The sequence below is a fragment of the Rutidosis leptorrhynchoides genome, chromosome 4, assembly GCF_046630445.1.
Source record: "Rutidosis leptorrhynchoides isolate AG116_Rl617_1_P2 chromosome 4, CSIRO_AGI_Rlap_v1, whole genome shotgun sequence".
Taxonomy (NCBI): Eukaryota; Viridiplantae; Streptophyta; class Magnoliopsida; order Asterales; family Asteraceae; genus Rutidosis; species Rutidosis leptorrhynchoides.
In genome coordinates this window covers 471,906,684-471,924,119 of record NC_092336.1, presented here as the reverse complement: position 1 = coordinate 471,924,119, position 17,436 = coordinate 471,906,684, and the positions used below count along the sequence as shown (strand labels likewise).

Below are 17,436 nucleotides of genomic sequence, written 5' to 3'. Positions count from 1 at the left end.
TTCGTAGTAACTAAATCACATATCAGTTTACTTTAATATATATATATATATATATATATATATATATATATATATATATATATATAGTTACATATATAATTATTTATATATATAATTATTTCTATTTATAATTTAAGATTCGTGAATCATCGGGCATAGTCAAAGGGCAATTGATTACCTGAATACAGATTTCAAAACCTAAAAGACTCAACATTACAGATTTTGCTTATTGTATCGAAATCATACGAAGGTGAAGTTTAAATTTGGTCGGAAATTCTCGGGTCGTCACATCATCCAACTCCGCTCTTCTTCTTCAACTGCAGTCGAAACACTGTCTTCTTCAATAGATTTTACTTTAACTTCCTCAACCCAAATTTCTTTTTTAAAATGACTGAATGTTAATGCGGCTAACTTACTTAGCGCATCCACCTTTTTATTCAGCGTCCTCGAAACCTGAGTTATCTGGAATAAATTAAAGTCGACTGCTAGCTCTTGCACAAGCTTTAAGTATTTTTGCATCGACTCATCGTGTGCTTCGAATATTCCGTTAAATTGGTTTGCAACCAACTGCGAATCAACATATACTGATAGTTCTTTAACCTCCAGATATTTTGCTACCCGCATCCCAGATAACAATGCTTCATATTCAGCTTCACTATTTGTGACAGGGAAGCTGAATCGCAGTGCGAAGGTATACTCTTCCCCTTCTGGACTTTTTTGGACTATTCCTGCCCCTGCGCCTTCTGGACCACAAGCCCCATCTCTGTGCATTTCCCACAGCTGTTTGGGCGGAGGTGGTATTTCTTTCGATTCATGCGAGACTTCGATATCTCCGGTTGTTTCAGCCAGATAATCTGCTAGGACTTGTCCTTTTACCGCACTTCGTGGTGAGAAACTTATTTCATGCTCTCCCAATTCAATAGCCCATTTGGCCATGCGACCAGAATTTTCTGGTTTATATAGCACCTGCTCAACAAGTATCAGCGAATGTGAATTTGCTAGAACTTATCAAGCAATTTTGTGTTTATTGACAACAAATAGTTGTTTGTCATACCTGCTTTATCGGCTGATCTGTTAGGACCCTTATTGGGTGTGCTTGGAAATATCTCCGCAAGCGCCTAGCCGTATGCACGAGTGCATAAACCAGTTTTTCGATTGCAGGATAATTTAATTCGCTCCCTGTCAAAGCTTTGCTAACAAAATACACAGGCATTTGCACCTGTTCGCACATCATATTTATATAATTTTAAATGCCTATTGATTGAAAATTAGCTATATTTAATTTTTATAGTGCGTACCTGTCCTCTATCCGCTATCAACACTGAACTTATTGCTTCCTTCGATGCCGCTAAGTACAGTATCATCGTTTCTCCAGCAATTGGCGCAGTCATTGTTGGCAGCTCTTTCAGCAATTTTTTCATTTCTTGAAACGCCACTTCTGCTTCCTCCGTCCACTTGAAGTCCGTTTTCTTCAAGCAATTCTTCAATGTTCCGAAAAAGGGGAGTGACCGCTCTGCGGATTTGGATAGGAACCTTGTCAAGGCCGCCAACTTACCCGTTAAGCTTTGCACTTCTTTTTTATTTCTTAGTGACGGCATATTCTCGATTGCCTCTATTTTCTTTGGATTTGCACGTATCCCTCGCTCAGTTATTATATGACCAAGAAACTTCCCTTCTTCTTCTTCTTCTTCTTCTCTAAAACTGCACTTCGACGGGTTAAGCTTCATATTAATCTTTCTTAACGACGCAAACGTTTCTATTATTTCCTCCAACAAACCTTGTTCTGTTGTGCTTTTTATGACCAGGTCGTCAACATATGCTTCTAAATTTCTTCCAATCTGACCTTTGAAAGCTTCATCTATTACCCGTTGGTAAGTTGCTCCATAATTTTTTAAACTGAATACCCTAGCTTGTGTGAAAAGCAGTCTTATCCTCATCATCCGCTGCCATCTGTATTTGATGGTATCCTTTGTACGCATCTAGGAAACATTTGTATCGGAAGCCAGCTAACGATTCAACTTTCCAGTCTATTTCTGGCAGTGGATAATTGTCCTTAGGGCAAGCTTTATTAATATCCGTGAAGTCAACACACATACGCCAAGACCCATCCGGCTTTTTTACCAACACTGGGTTTGTTACCCACATTTGATACCTTACTTCTCGCAAGATATTAGCTTTGACCAACTTGTCGACTTCTGCTTTCAACCATTCGCTTCTTTCAGGAGCCATGCCGCGTTTCTTTTATCATACTGGCGTCAGACTAGGATTTGCGTTAAGCTTGTGTTCAGCAATTTTCCTGGGTACACCCTTCATGTCCGCTTCTTTCCATGCAAAGACGTCCGTATTAGAAGCTAATATATTACGAAGCTTAAATTTTTTCTCATCAGACAATCCTCCGCCAATTTTAATTTTCTGTTCTGGGTGTCGCGAGTTTGCGATGATCATGCAGCTTTGAATTTGCTCGGTCTCACTAGGCTGTTGCTCTGCTTGTTCTACGGCCGCGATGCTTGCATCTTGCGTTTCTGACCTTATCGTTGCAATCCCTAGCGGTGTTGCGAACTTGATATGGCCATGTACTGTGGAAGGGATAGCTGCTAATTTTTGCAAAGTCGTGCGCCCTAAAAGCGCATTATATTTTGAGTAGGACCTTACGACGGCAAATTCTACTGTCGTACTTCTCACTAATTCCTTATTATCATCGTCCACCAGCTCCAGCTCTAATTTAACCATGCGGACTCACCAGAAAATCCTGATAACGCAGTGTTAGGAGCCACTAGCTTGGCTCGCACAGCCCCTGGTAACAAGCGGAAACAGTGCTCGTACATTATATCAACACCGCAACCGGTGTCTACATGCAATTGCTTGATGATGTACTCGCAACTTTTGACACGTCCTTTAATTGTAATGGGCGCATCCGAGGGTTCCTGTGCTATGGCCGAGAATGTGATGGGAGTATTTTCCCATTCCTCAGATACCTCTAACTTGCGCCTCCGATTTATCTGTCCGCTGGTTACCATGTTTATGGTTTTATCCATTTCCTTTCCCTCATTCTTCTTTTGCCACGGATATTCTTTTTCTCCCTTTGGCTTGTCGGCTTGTGCTCTTGCTCTTTTCTTCAAGTGTTGCAATCTTCCTTTTTTGAGTTCAGCAACAACTTTTCAATTAAGTGCCGACATTCATTGGTCTCATGACCGTAATCATCGTAAAAATCACAAAATTTGCTTCTGTCTCTGTTTCCATATAACTTTGACAAAGGCACTGGGGGGTCGAAGCTTTTGCACACTGCCTCTGTGGCTAAAATTTCTTTTGGTGTTTTGGTGAGGTCTTTTATTAACGCAACATTTTCAGCATGGCTGCTTTTGAACCTCTGGCTTCCTCCCCCTTTATTGTGGTTGAACTTGTGATACTTATCATTATGATAGGTACCACCTCTAGGTTGGCCATTACCATCATAACGTTTACCCGGCTCCGAACCTCTTCCCTGCACTCGATAATAATCATCATCAATGTCCATGTTTGATGAAATTTCCCGTTCATATTGATTATAAATGTTCCATATTAATTGATTTCGTCGCGAGGTTTTGACCTCTATATGAGACGTTTTTCAAAGACTGCATTCATTTTTAAAACAACCATAACCTTTATTTTATCTATAAAGGTTTAAAAAGCATTACGTAGATTATCAAATAATGATAATCTAAAATATACCGTTTACACACAACCATTACATAATGGTTTACAAAAGAATATATTACATCAAAAATAAGTTTCTTGAATGCAGTTTTTACATAATATCATACAAGCATGGACTCCAAATCTTGTCCTTATTTTAGTATGCAATAGCGGAAGCTCTTAATAATCACCTGAGAATAAACATGCTTAAAACGTCAATAAAAATGTTGGTGAGTTATAGGTTTAACCTATATATTATCAAATCATAATAATAGACCACAAGATTTCATATTTCAATATACATCCCATACAAAGAGATAAAAATCATTCATATGGTGAACACCTGGTAACCGACATTAACAAGATGCATATAAGAATATCCCCTATCATTCCGGGAAATCCTTCGGACATGATAAAAATGAATTCGAAGTACTAAAGCATCCGGTACTTTGGATGGGGTTCGTTAGGCCCAATAGATCTATCTTTAGGATTCGCGTCAATTAGTATATCGGTTTACTAATTCTTAGGTTACCAAGCAAAAGGGGCATATTCGGCTTCGATCATTCACCCATATAATGTAGTTTCATTTACTTGTGTCTATTTCGTAAAACATTTATAAAACTGCATTTATTCTCATCCCAAAATATTAGATTTTAAAAGTGGGACTATAACTCTGATGTCGTAGCGTGGGGGTACGAAATAGTAGTATATTTTACTACGAAATACATTACAAATTACACAAGTTTTAATTATTTATTTACAAATGGGATATACCTAAACCTTGCTATAACACTATAGGCAGTGTACCTAATCGTAGAGTAGTATAGTTTTTAGTAAGTCCGGTTCGTTCCACAGGGAGCGGGCTTATTGAACACTATATTTTTAAACAACTATATTTGTACAAAATATATATAATTATATATAATAATATATAAAAGGGGGTTTACCGTTTAATGACCGGTTTGTCGATTTATATTTTAAGCGAAGCGTATAGTAAATGACGATATTTAAATAACAATATAAAATAAATAACAATAATTAAAATGACAATAAATAAAAGTACGAGGAAATATGAAATAAAATATATTATGCTTATTTAAACTTTCGTAATCATGATGTTTGACGTGTTGATTTTTAGTTTATTCCCATGGGTTAATTGTTCTTTGTCCTGGATTATTTAATATGCCCGTCTGGTTTTTGTCCATAACAGTCCATCAGTCATAAATATAAAGTGTGAGTGTCCTCGTCAAATTATCCTTATATCCGAAGTCAAATATTCCAACTAATTGGGGACTTAAACTGTAACAAGGTTTTAATACTTTGTTTAATAATTACACCAGGATATCGACTGCGTTTAATCCAAGGTTTAATACTTTGTTAACAATTACGCCAAGTGTCCTTGTACATAATTTCACGCATGTTTTAATAATTCCATAGACTGTTAATCCATTCCCGTATCCGGTTAAATGAACGATTATTCGTATATATAAATATCCCGCCCATCGTGTCCGATCGAGTGTATATGGTTATTTATAGGGACGTCCAATTGTAAATCTTTATATTAAAATTAACAAACTATCATTTAGTTAAACAAATATAAAGCCCATTAATAGCCCATAGTCTAATTTTCACAAGTGTCGTTCTTTTGTCCAAACCCCAATTATGGTACAAAGCCCAATTACCCCGTCTTTAATATTTAGTCCAATATCATGATTACTTTGGCTCAAATAAGCATAATAATAACTTAAGTACGAGACATTAATTTAAAAAGGAGAACATAACTTACATTGAGTATTTATCGCGTAGTGTTACACGGACAGAATTTCGACTTCAAAAACCCGTAAAATAACCTTTACATAACCCGAACTAATCTAATATAAAACTACCCTATACTATATATATTATATATATATTTATTTATTTATTTATTACAGAGTATTATTATTATTATTTTTATTATTAAACTCGGCAGAATGCATGGCCTTTTATAGGGATTTCTGATTTTTCAAACTCCGCGAGTCGTGGAGTTTTTGGCCTTCAAACTCCGCGAGTCGTGGAGTTTGATTTTCCAGCTCACATCAATTTGGATCTTAGCTTTGCCGACATAATATATAAATAAATATAATATATAAATAATTTTAAGAATTATTTAAATATTATATTATATTTATGTACATAGTTGACTTGTAATTTTTAGTCCGTTGCATCGAGCATTGAGAGTTGACTCATGTCCCGGTTCCGGATTTTCGAACGTCCTTGCGTATTATTTTATATCATGTACTTTGCGTTCCGCAACTTGTACTCTTGTCATTTTTAGACGTTTCTCATCAATAAATTGAACCACTTGGATTGTATCTTGTACATTTGAGCTTTTTGGTCATTTACGTCTTTAAATCGTCGTTTTCGCCTTTTGTCTTCGCACTTATTTAATATAAACGATTACAACTTAAAATAGGACAATTACAACTAAATAATTTACATATTGGGAGGATATTGCTACTAAATATATGTTCATTTGGAGCACTATCAAATATCCCCACACTTGAACGTTGCTTGTCCCCAAGCAATACATAACTTGAAATAATATAATACATCACACGAATCACTTCTTTATTCTCATACTTTATACATCAGTGATTTTGATACGGCAGTATAAACAATGATAGTGATGATAGAACCATGGTTAAAGGTGGGTGTGTCATCCACAGTTGCCTCGGGTTTAGGTCAATGACACTTGCAATCAAATAGCCGATTTACTTTCGGTTTCCAAAGCAAAGTGCACATTTGAAAGGCGGTTTACAGTCCCACATGAATATGAAAATGTAGATCCTTAAGGAAATTGGATCTTTATGAAAATATTTGATCTTTTGAAAATTCAATCTAGCTTTTACCCTAGATAAGTTTTCCGGAATAACCCTTCACCGGTGTTTGCAAAATATTTTTGTGGGTTGTGTGGGTTTCAGATTTGAAAATTTTAGCTCAACACTTGTGGTTTTGTGTTACCCACTTGCTAATCTTGTATTAGGAAAGCAACACGTCCAATTCACTTGTCCCGTATATTACCTTTCGGCAAACTACCGTCCGGTTGTAAAGGAAAGCGATGAACAAGCAACTGTTAAGGCAATGTCCCGTGACTTGCTTTTGATTATGGTCTATAAACGTGTCGGATGCTAGTACTATCCTTTGTAGGAGCAATAGTAAAGATCATCCTATGATTTTTAGGTCTGGCACAAGGTCCTGTCTTCGACCATGCTATGCAACCACCGTTCTTACGGTTGACACCCGATTTGGTTCAGGTGACCTAATGAATTCCAGGTGAATTCCTAGGATTTTACGTTCAATGGTAATGAACGCATTGAAAATGGGTTTTCAGAAAACAAATCGGTTTATAATTTGATCAAAATATTTTCTCGTTCAAGCTCGAGTTTAGATATCATTGAATTTCATGAGTTTGAATTCTCAATCTTTAAGGTCAATCACAAGGATTGAGTAATATCAGGCTTAAAAGCTGATTTTTGATCTTTTAAGGAGATTATCCTTTCTGGGGATCTGATTCATTAGTCTTATCAAGCTAATTTGCACGGTGCCCCCCCATTGTAAGAGATAAATCCTTCTCATGGTTAGGATAAATCTGACCACTTGGCGACCCTGTTTGATGCTGAGGTCCGTGGATTTCCTGCTGATTTTAGAGATGACTTTTCTAGATTTTTCGTCAACCTACAGCTGGTCTGGATGACAATTTCTTGACCTAAATCAAGAAGCGCGTGTCTTTTTCGGAAGACTTTACTTCCTTTTAATGATGGAATTGATTCATCGTGTAGATTCATCTTTTCTTTCAAATATATTACAGTAAATCGGGTAAAACTGATTAAAATCGTCCAAAACAAAAGTACCTGCAATAACTTTACAGAAACATGTGATAGATAGTTTTTAATTGAATAACTTGGTACATTCTCCCCACACTTAGTTTCTTTCTTTGCCTTTTTATTCTCCTTTATTCCATTTTAAATGAATTCAATCGTTTTAGGGTGTTTCTCAATTTATGTCCTTTCCGAGGTAACGATAATTTCGGTATTAACACCTAATTTTCATCGTTCATAAATATGTATAAACATGATTTTAAATTCATTTAATTGAAATTTTTTCAAATTTTCATAAAATTTGGCAAATAAACCAAGTATAAACCCGAGAGAATTTATAACCCTTCCCCACACTTAAGATCATGCAATGCCCTCATTTGCATGAAATCAGACTCTAATTGTAAATTCATGAGGGTGATTAGTGTAGAAAAGTGATTGAAAATACCCAGTTTGTAATTACAAAGCTCGTCGAATGATAGATGGTTCGCCTCATCGTTCATTCCTTCTTGTGTTATCACACATGTTTTTCTTTAAAAACGGTTGCTTTTCTGAACTGTTATCTAAGTTTTGAAAATACGTCTTTTACCCTAACTCATCATGCATTTTTATTAACGAGTTATGCACTAACCCGAACCCCTAATTTAACGTTAAGTGGGGTTAGACTTCCCCACACTTAGCTGACGACATGTGAAGTCGGTAGAATAAGTTCCACGAATTAAAATAGTGAGCCAGTTATTTACATCTCGGGTGGTATAAAATATATCAATGGGTTTAAAGTTTAGACCCACCCGAATATCACTACTTAATTCTTTTTTAAGTGTAGCTTTTAGTAAATGGATATGTCTCTTTTCTGGTTCTTGGTCAAATGGATCGATATATACCGACATACATATTTCTATAGGGTGGACAATTCCTAACACTTCCTTTCGTTCATTCTCGGAATCAAAGTTTTCACCTCTATTACCCAATTGGGTGAAATTCGAGGTGTCAATATCTATTACAGCTTGTAGTTCATCTTTGGTAGATGACTCGTCTATTGAGAATATTGGGTTGGAAGGTTGTGGCTGGATTGAAGCAAATTCTTCTTCATTAACGGCACTTATCAGTCCCACCATTTTGGTCTCGGGGGTAAAATTTTTTCAATGTTATCGTTTTCCTAAGAGTACCAATTTGTCATCCTTACTTCTTCTTTATCCATAGATGGATCGATGATTTCGTCAGTTGAGGCTAATGTGTCGATATGTTGTGAAATTGCTAAAGCTGAATAAAAAGTATCATCGGGATAATTGGTGATTTCGGAGCTCTCGAATTCATCAAAATTCGATGATATGAGATTTTCTTGCACACGACTCCTCAGATCAACAGGTGTGTAATCTGATAGAGTTTCAGCTTGTCGATTTACAAACTCTCTCATTTGTTCATTTTGAGCATCAAGTTCTTCGAGTTTGATTTTCATATAATCTAAAGAATTTTCAGGCACATAATTTTCCTCGTCTTTTGGTTGTTGAGTTTGGATATATTCTTGGAAATAATCCCAATTAGAATTGTATTCCTCATAATCGTTCCATTCAGGTTCCATGGGTGCATAATTTTCCATAGGAACGTAATAATAACATTCCCATGTTGAGTGATAATCTCCACAGATTTCACAACCAGTTATTGTTTCGTCATTCGTGATCCAAGATTGACTGATCGAATTGTCATCAACACTCGGTTGAGAGTATTGATTTTGTATTTCATAAAGAGTTTCCAAAATATCTTCGAGACTTTTCATAATGCGCTTATTACCAAATTTTAATTATCCTATTAGTTATAAAAATAGAAAAACTTATATAAGTTGTCCAATTAATAGACTTTTCTGCTTTTGCACACGTTTCGAATAGCCAATAGATGCAGCAGGGAGCCAGAACTCTTTAAATCGGAAGCTCACAACTCAGCCACTAACAAATCCAACTATTACTACGAAGCAGAAAATTTGGATGTCTATCAATTTAACCGCTTAAAATAATTTTTCGTTTTGAAATTTTAGAGAAGAAATAGAGAAAATTTATAAGTCCTAAAAACTAGCGTGTCGAGAAATAAGAAAGAAAAAGAAGCGCGTCGAAAAATATCGAGAAATAAAAATAAGAAAGTAGCGTGTCGTGACTTAAAAGGCACTAAAATTTTAAAATCGTCGCAAAATTCTAAAGCACCTAAATCTTAGTCTAAAGAAATAGCACTTAAGGGATTTCACGGCAAAGCCTAAAAATCTAAAAATAAAAATAAGCTATGGCAAAACTAAATTTAAAATTAACTACGAACGATAAAAATATTACGATTACACTAAATAAACGGATACAAAATATAAAAATAAAAAGTGATAAAATTACTTATTTTTATAAAAATATTATTTTTATATTTATTTTATAAAAGTATTAATTTTTATATATAATAAAACTAAATATAATTAATTGAAACTAACTAATTAAAACTAAAACTAGATAATAAATTAATTAAACTAATTTAGGGTTTTAAAAAATAATAATAATTAATATAATCCGTAATTAATGCGAAGTAGGGTTCCTGGGTGCGCCTGTCATGGTGGCTCCGCGAGTCGTGGAGTTTTAAGCGTGCAAACTCCGCGAGTCGTGGAGTTTGAAAGACATTTTTTTTTTTTAAAATTTTATATTGTTTTTCTAAAATGATATATAAATATATTTATAGAAAAATAAATTAAAAATATAGCGTTTCGCCGAGTCCCCGGTAGCGGCGCCAAAAACTTGATGTCGTAGTGTGGGGGTATGAAATAGTACTATATTTTACTACGAAATACGTTACAAATTACACAAGTTTTAATTATTTATTTACAAATGGGATATACCTAAACCTTGCTACAACACTATAGGCAGTGTACCTAATCGTAGAGTAGTATAGTTTTTAGTAAGTCCGGTTCGTTCCACAGGGAGCGGGCTTATTGCACACTATATTTTTAAAAAACTATATTTGTACAAAATATATATAATTATATATAATAATATATAAAAGGGGGTTTACCGTTTAATGACCGGTTTGTCGATTTATATTTTAAGCGAAGCGTATAGTAAATGACGATATTTAAATAACAATATAAAATAAATAACAATAATTAAAATGACAATAAATAAAAGTACGAGGAAATATGAAATAAAATATATTATGCTTATTTAAACTTCCGTAATCATGATGTTTGACGTGTTGATTTTTAGTTTATTCCCATTGGTTAATTGTTCTTTATCCTGGATTATTTAATATGCTCGTCTGGTTTTTGTCCATAACAGTCCATCAGTCATAAATATAAAGTGCGAGTGTCCTCGTCAAATTATCCTTATATCCAAAGTCAGATATTCCAACTAATTGGGGACTTAAACTGTAACAAGGTTTTAATACTTTGTTTAATAATTACACCAGGATATCGATTGCGTGTAATCCAAGGTTTAATACTTTGTTAACAATTACGCCAAGTGTCCTTGTACATAATTTCACCCCTGTTTTAATAATTCCATAGACTGTTAATCCATTCCCGTGTCCGGTTAAATGAACGATTATTCATACATATAAATATCCCGCCCATCGTGTCCGATCGAGTGTATATGGTTATTTATAGGGACGTCCAATTGTAAATCTTTATATTAAAATTAACAAACTATCATTTAGTTAAAAAAATATAAAGCCCATTAATAGCCCATAGTCTAATTTCCACAAGTTTCGTTCTTTTGTCCAAACCCCAATTATGGTACAAAGCCCAATTACCCCGTCTTTAATATTTAGTCCAACATCATGATTACTTTGGCTCAAATAAGCATAATAATAACTTAAGTACGAGACATTAATTTAAAAAGGAGAACATAACTTACATTGAGTATTTATCGCGTAGTGTTACACGGACAGAATTTCGACTTCAAAAACCAGTAAAATAACCTTTACATAACCCGAACTAATCTAATATAAAACTACCCTATACTATATATATTATATATTTATTTATTTATTTATTACAGAGTATTATTATTATTATTTTTATTATTAAACTCGGCAGAATGCATGGCCTTTTATAGGGATTTCTGATTTTTCAAACTCCGCGAGTCGTGGAGTTTGATTTTCCAGCTCACATCAATTTGGATCTTAGCTTTGCCGACATAATATATAAATAAATATAATTTATAAATAATTTTAAGAATTATTTAAATATTATATTATATTTATGTGCATAGTTGACTTGTAATTTTTAGTCCGTTGCGTCGAGCGTTGAGAGTTGACTCATGTCCCGGTTTCGGATTTTCGAACGTCCTTGCGTATTATTTTATATCGTGTACTTTGCGTTCCGCAACTTGTACTCTTGTCATTTTTAGACGTTTCTCATCAATAAATTGAACCACTTGGATTGTATCTTGTACATTTGAGCTTTTTGGTCATTTGCGTCTTCAAATCGTCGTTTTCGCCTTTTGTCTTCGCACTTATTTAATATAAACGATTACAACTTAAAATAGGACAATTACAACTAAATAATTTACATATTGGGAGGATATTGCTACTAAATATATGTTCATTTGGAGCACTATCAAACTCACTTTCACAGATTTTTACTTCGTCGGGAAGTAAGACTTGGCCACTGGTCGATTCACGAACCTATAACAAATATGTACATATATATCAAAGTATGGTCAAAATATATTTACAACATTTTTAATACATTTTAATATTTTAAGTTTATTAAGTCAGCTGTCCTCGTTAGTAACCTACAACTAGTTGTCCACAATTAGATGTACAGAAATAAATCGATATATATTATCTTGAATCAATCCACGACCCAGTGTATACACGTCTCAGGCTAGATCACAACTCAAAGTATATATATTTTTGGAATCAACCTCAACCCTGTATAGCTAACTCCAACATTACTGCATATAGAGTGTCTATGGTTGTTCCAAATAATATATATACATGGGTCGATATTATATGTCAAAACATTTGCATACGTGTCTATGGTATCCCAAGATTACATAATATATTAGAATACATGTATAATACAATATAGGTTAGCTAGGATATGATTTGTATAGAATTGTTACAATATTTCCCGTAGCTACAACAATCAAAAAATATCCAATCTTGTTTTACCCATAACTTCTTCGTTTTAAATCCGTTTTGAGTGAATCAAATTGCTATGGTTTCATATTGAACTCTATTTTATGAATCTAAACATAAAAATTATAGATTTATAGTCCAAAATATAAGTTACAAGCCGTTTTTGTAAGAGGTAGTCATTTCAGTCGAAAGAACGACGTCTTGATGACCATTTTGAAAAACATACTTTCACTTTGAGTTTAATCATGATTTTTGGATATAGTTTCATGTTCATAAGAAAAATCATTTTTCCAGAAGAAAAACTTTTAAATCAAAGTTTATCATAGTTTTTAATTATCAAACCCAAAACAGCCCGCGGTGTTACTACGACGGCTTATGTCCGGTTTTACGGTGTTTTTCATGTTTTCAGGTTTTAAATCATTAAGTTAGCATATCATATAGATATAGAACATGTGTTTAGTTGATTTTAAAAGTCAAGTTAGAAGGATTAACGTTTTTTTTGCAAACAAGTTTAGAATTAACTAAACTATGTTCTAGTGATTTCAAGTTTAACTTTCGAATAAGATAGCTTTATATGTATGAATTGAATGATGTTATGAACATCATTACTACCTCAAGTTTTGTGGATAAACTTACTGGAAAAAATACAAATGGATCTAGCTTCAAAGGATCCTTAGATGGCTTGAAAGTTCTTGAAGCAGAATCATGACACGAAAACAAGTTCAAGTAAGATCATCACTCGAAATAAGATTGTTATAGTTATAGAAATTGAACCAAAGTTTGAATATGAGTATTACTTTGTATTAGAAATATATCTTACTATAAATAAGAAAGATTTCTTGAGGTTGGATGATCACTTTACAAGATTGGAAGTAAGCTAGCAAACTTGGAAGTATTCTTGATTTAATGAAACTAGAACTTATAGAATTTATGAAGAACACTTAGAACTTGAAGATAGAACTTGAGAAAGATCAATTAGATGAAGAAAATTGAAGAATGAAAGTGTTTGTAGGTGTTTTTGATCGTTGGTATATGGATTAGATATAAAGGATGTGTAATTTTGTTTACATGTAAATAAGTCATGAATGATTACTAATATTTTTGTAATTTTATGAGATATTTCATGCTAGTTGCCAAATGATGGTTCCTACATATGTTAGGTGACTCACATGAGCTGCTAAGAAATGATCATTGGAGTGTATATACCAATAGTACATACATCTAAAAGCTGTGTATTGTACGAGTACGAATACGGGTGCATACGAGTAGAATAGTTGATGAAACTGAACGAGGATGTAATTGTAAGCATTTTTGTTAAGTAAAAGTACTTTGATAAGTGTCTTGAAGTCTTTAAAAAGTGTATGAATACATATTAAAACACTACATGTATATACATTTTAACTGAGTCGTTAAGTCATCATTAGTCGTTAGATGTAAATGTTGTTTTGAAACCTTTAGGTTAACGATCTTGTTAAATGTTGTTAACCCATTGTTTATTATATCCAAAGAGATGTTAAATTATTACATTATCATGATATTATGATATATTAATATATCTTAGTATGATATTTATACATTTAAATGTTGTTACAACGATAATCGTTACATATGTGTCTCGTTTCGAAATCATTAAGTTAGTAGTCTTGTTTTTACATATGTAGTTCATTGTTAATACATTTAATGACATGTTTACTTATCATTTATCATGATTAAACATAGTGTATCAATATCTTAATATGATTCATATGTATTTAGTAAGACGTTGTTATAACGATAATCATTATATATATCGTTTCGAGTTTCTTAATTCAATAAACTCAATTTTATGTATATAACTCATTGTTAAAATACCTAATGAGATACTTACTTATCATAATATCATGTCAACTATATATATAATCATATATATGTCATCATATAGTTTTTACAAGTTTTAACGTTCGTGAATCACCGGTCAACTTGGGTGATCAATTGTCTATATGAAACCTATTTCAATATTGCTTAACATGTTGGAAACATTTAATCATGCAAATATAGTTTCCATTTAATATATAATCATGGAAAAGTTCGGGTCACTACGGTACCTACCCGTTAAATAAATTTCGTCCCGAAATTTTAAGTTGTAGAAAGTGTTGACGAATCTTCTGGAAATAGGTGCGGGTATTTCTTCTTCATCTGATCTTCACGCTCCCAGGTGAACTCGGGTCCTCTACGAGCATTCCATCGAACCTAAATAATTGGTATCTTGTTTTGCTTAAGTCTTTTAACCTCACGATCCATTATTTCAACGGTTTCTTCAATGAATTGAAGTTTTTCGTTGATTTGAATTTCGTCTAACGGAATAGTGAGATCTTCTTTAGCAAAACATTTCTTCAAATTCGAGACATGAAAAGTGTTATGTACAGCTGCGAGTTGTTGGGGTAACTCAAGTCGGTAAGCTACTGGTCCGACACGTTCAATAATCTTGAATGGTCCAATATACCTTGGATTTAGTTTCCCTCATTTACCAAATCGAACAACGCCTTTCCAAGGTGAAACTTTTAGCATGACCATCTCGCCAATTTCAAATTCTATATCTTTTCTTTTAATGTCAGCATAGCTCTTTTGTCAACTTTGGGCGGTTTTCAATCGTTGTTGAATTTGGATGATCTTCTCGGTAGTTTTTTGTATTATCTCCGGACCCGTAATCTGTCTATCCCCCACTTCACTCCAAAAAATCGGAGACCTGCACTTTCTACCATAAAGTGCTTCAAACGGCGCCATCTCAATGCTTGAATGGTAGCTGTTGTTGTAGGAAAATTCTGCTAACGGTAGATGTCGATCCCAACTGTTTTCGAAATCAATAACACATGCTCGTAGCATGTATTCAAGCGTTTGTATCGTCCTTTTGCTCTGCCCATTAGTTTGTGGATGATAGGCAGTACTCATGTTTAGACGAGTTCCTAATGCATGCTGTAATGTCTGCCAGAATCTTGAAATAAATCTGCCATCCCTATCAGAGATAATAGAGATTGGTATTCCATGTCTGGAGACGACTTCCTTCAAATACAGTCGTGCTAACTTCTCCATCTTGTCATCTTCTCTTATTGGCAGAAAGTGTGCTGATTTGGTGAGACGATCAACTATTACCCAAATAGTATCAAAATCACTTGCAGTCCTTGGCAATTTAGTGATGAAATCCATGGTAATGTTTTCCCATTTCCATTCCGAGATTTTGTTTTGTTGAAGTAGACCTGATGGTTTCTGATGCTCCGCTTTGATCTTAGAACACATCAAACATTCCCCTACGTATTTAGCAACATCGGCTTTCATACCTGGCCATCAAAAATGTTTCTTGAGATCCTTGTACATCTTCCCCGTTCCAGGATGTATTGAGTATCTGGTTTTATGAGCTTCTCTAAGTACCATTTCTCTCATATCTCCAAATTTTTGTACCCAAATTCTTTCAGCCCTATACCGGGTTCTGTCTTCTCGAATATTAAGATGTTTCTCCAATCCTTTGGGTATTTCATCCTTTAAATTTCCCTCTTTTAAAACTCCTTGTTGCGCCTCCTTTATTTGAGTAGTAAGGTTAGTGTGAATCATTATATTCATAGCTTTTACTCGAATGGGTTCTCTGTCCTTTCTGCTCAAGGCGTCGGCTACCACATTTGCCTTCCCCGGGTGGTAACGAATCTCAAAGTCGTAATCATTCAACAATTCAATACACCTACGCTGCCTCATATTCAGTTGTTTCTGATTAAATATGTGTTGTAGACTTTTGTGGTCGGTATATATAATACTTTTGACCCCATATAAGTAGTGCCTCCAAGTCTTTAATGCAAAAACAACCGCGCCTAATTCCAAATCATGCGTCGTATAATTCTGTTCGTGAATCTTCAATTGTCTAGACGCATAAGCAATTACTTTCGTTCGTTGCATTAATACACAACATTTGCTTTGAGGTGTCACAATATATCACAAAATCATCATTCCCTTCAGGTAATGACAATATAGGTGCCGTAGTTAACTTTTTCTTCAATAACTGAAACGCTTTCTCTTGTTCATCCTTCCATTCAAATTTCTTCCCTTTATGCGTTAGTGCAGTCAAGGGTTTTGCTATTCTGGAAAAGTCTTGGATGAACCTTCTGTACTAACCAGCTAGTCCTAAAAACTGGCGTATGTGTTTCGGAGTTTTCGGGGTTTCTCACTTTTCAACGATTTCAATCTTTGCTGGATCCACCTGAATACCTTCTTTGTTCACTATGTGACCGAGGAATTGAACTTCTTCCAACCAAAATGCACACTTTGAAAACTTAGCGTACAGTTTTTCTTTTCACAGCAACTCTAGCACTTTTCTCAAATGTTCTTCGTGCTCTTGATCATTCTTCGAGTAAATAAGTATGTCATCGATGAAAAACAATGACAAACTTGTCAAGATATGGCCCACACACTCGGTTCATGAGGTCTATGAACACAGCTGGTGCGTTAGTCAATCCAAACGGCATAACCATAAACTCGTAATGATCGTAATGCGTCCTAAAAGCAATCTTTGGAATATCATCCTCCTTCACCCGCATTTGATGATATCCAGAACGTAAATCGATCTTCGAATAAATAGATGAGCCTTGTAGTTGATCAAATAAGTCGTCGATTCTCGGTAGTGGGTAGCGGTTCTTGATGGTAAGTTTGTTCAACTCTCGGTAGTCGATACACAACCTGAATGTACCATCTTTCTTCTTGACAAACAAAACAGGAGCTCCCCATGGTGATGTGCTTGGTCGAATGAAACCATGCTCTAAAAGTTCCTGTAACTGACTTT

The 17,436-nt window shown here is 34.4% G+C and overlaps 1 protein-coding gene across 1 annotated transcript; it reads right to left on the bottom strand.

Moving 5' to 3' along the window:
• Positions 1-285: 285 nt before the first annotated feature.
• LOC139842296 (uncharacterized) lies at positions 286-936 on the bottom strand. The gene has a single exon (XM_071832451.1). It carries the CDS (start codon positions 934-936, stop codon positions 286-288), a length of 651 nt encoding a protein of 216 aa, XP_071688552.1.
• Between the last annotated feature and the right edge of the window lie 16,500 nt (positions 937-17,436).

Bases quoted from the DNA above. Each gene is read 5' to 3' on its own strand.
- LOC139842296 (XM_071832451.1), bottom strand. From the start codon at position 936: ATGGCCAAATGGGCTATTGAATTGGGAGAGCATGAAATAAGTTTCTCA.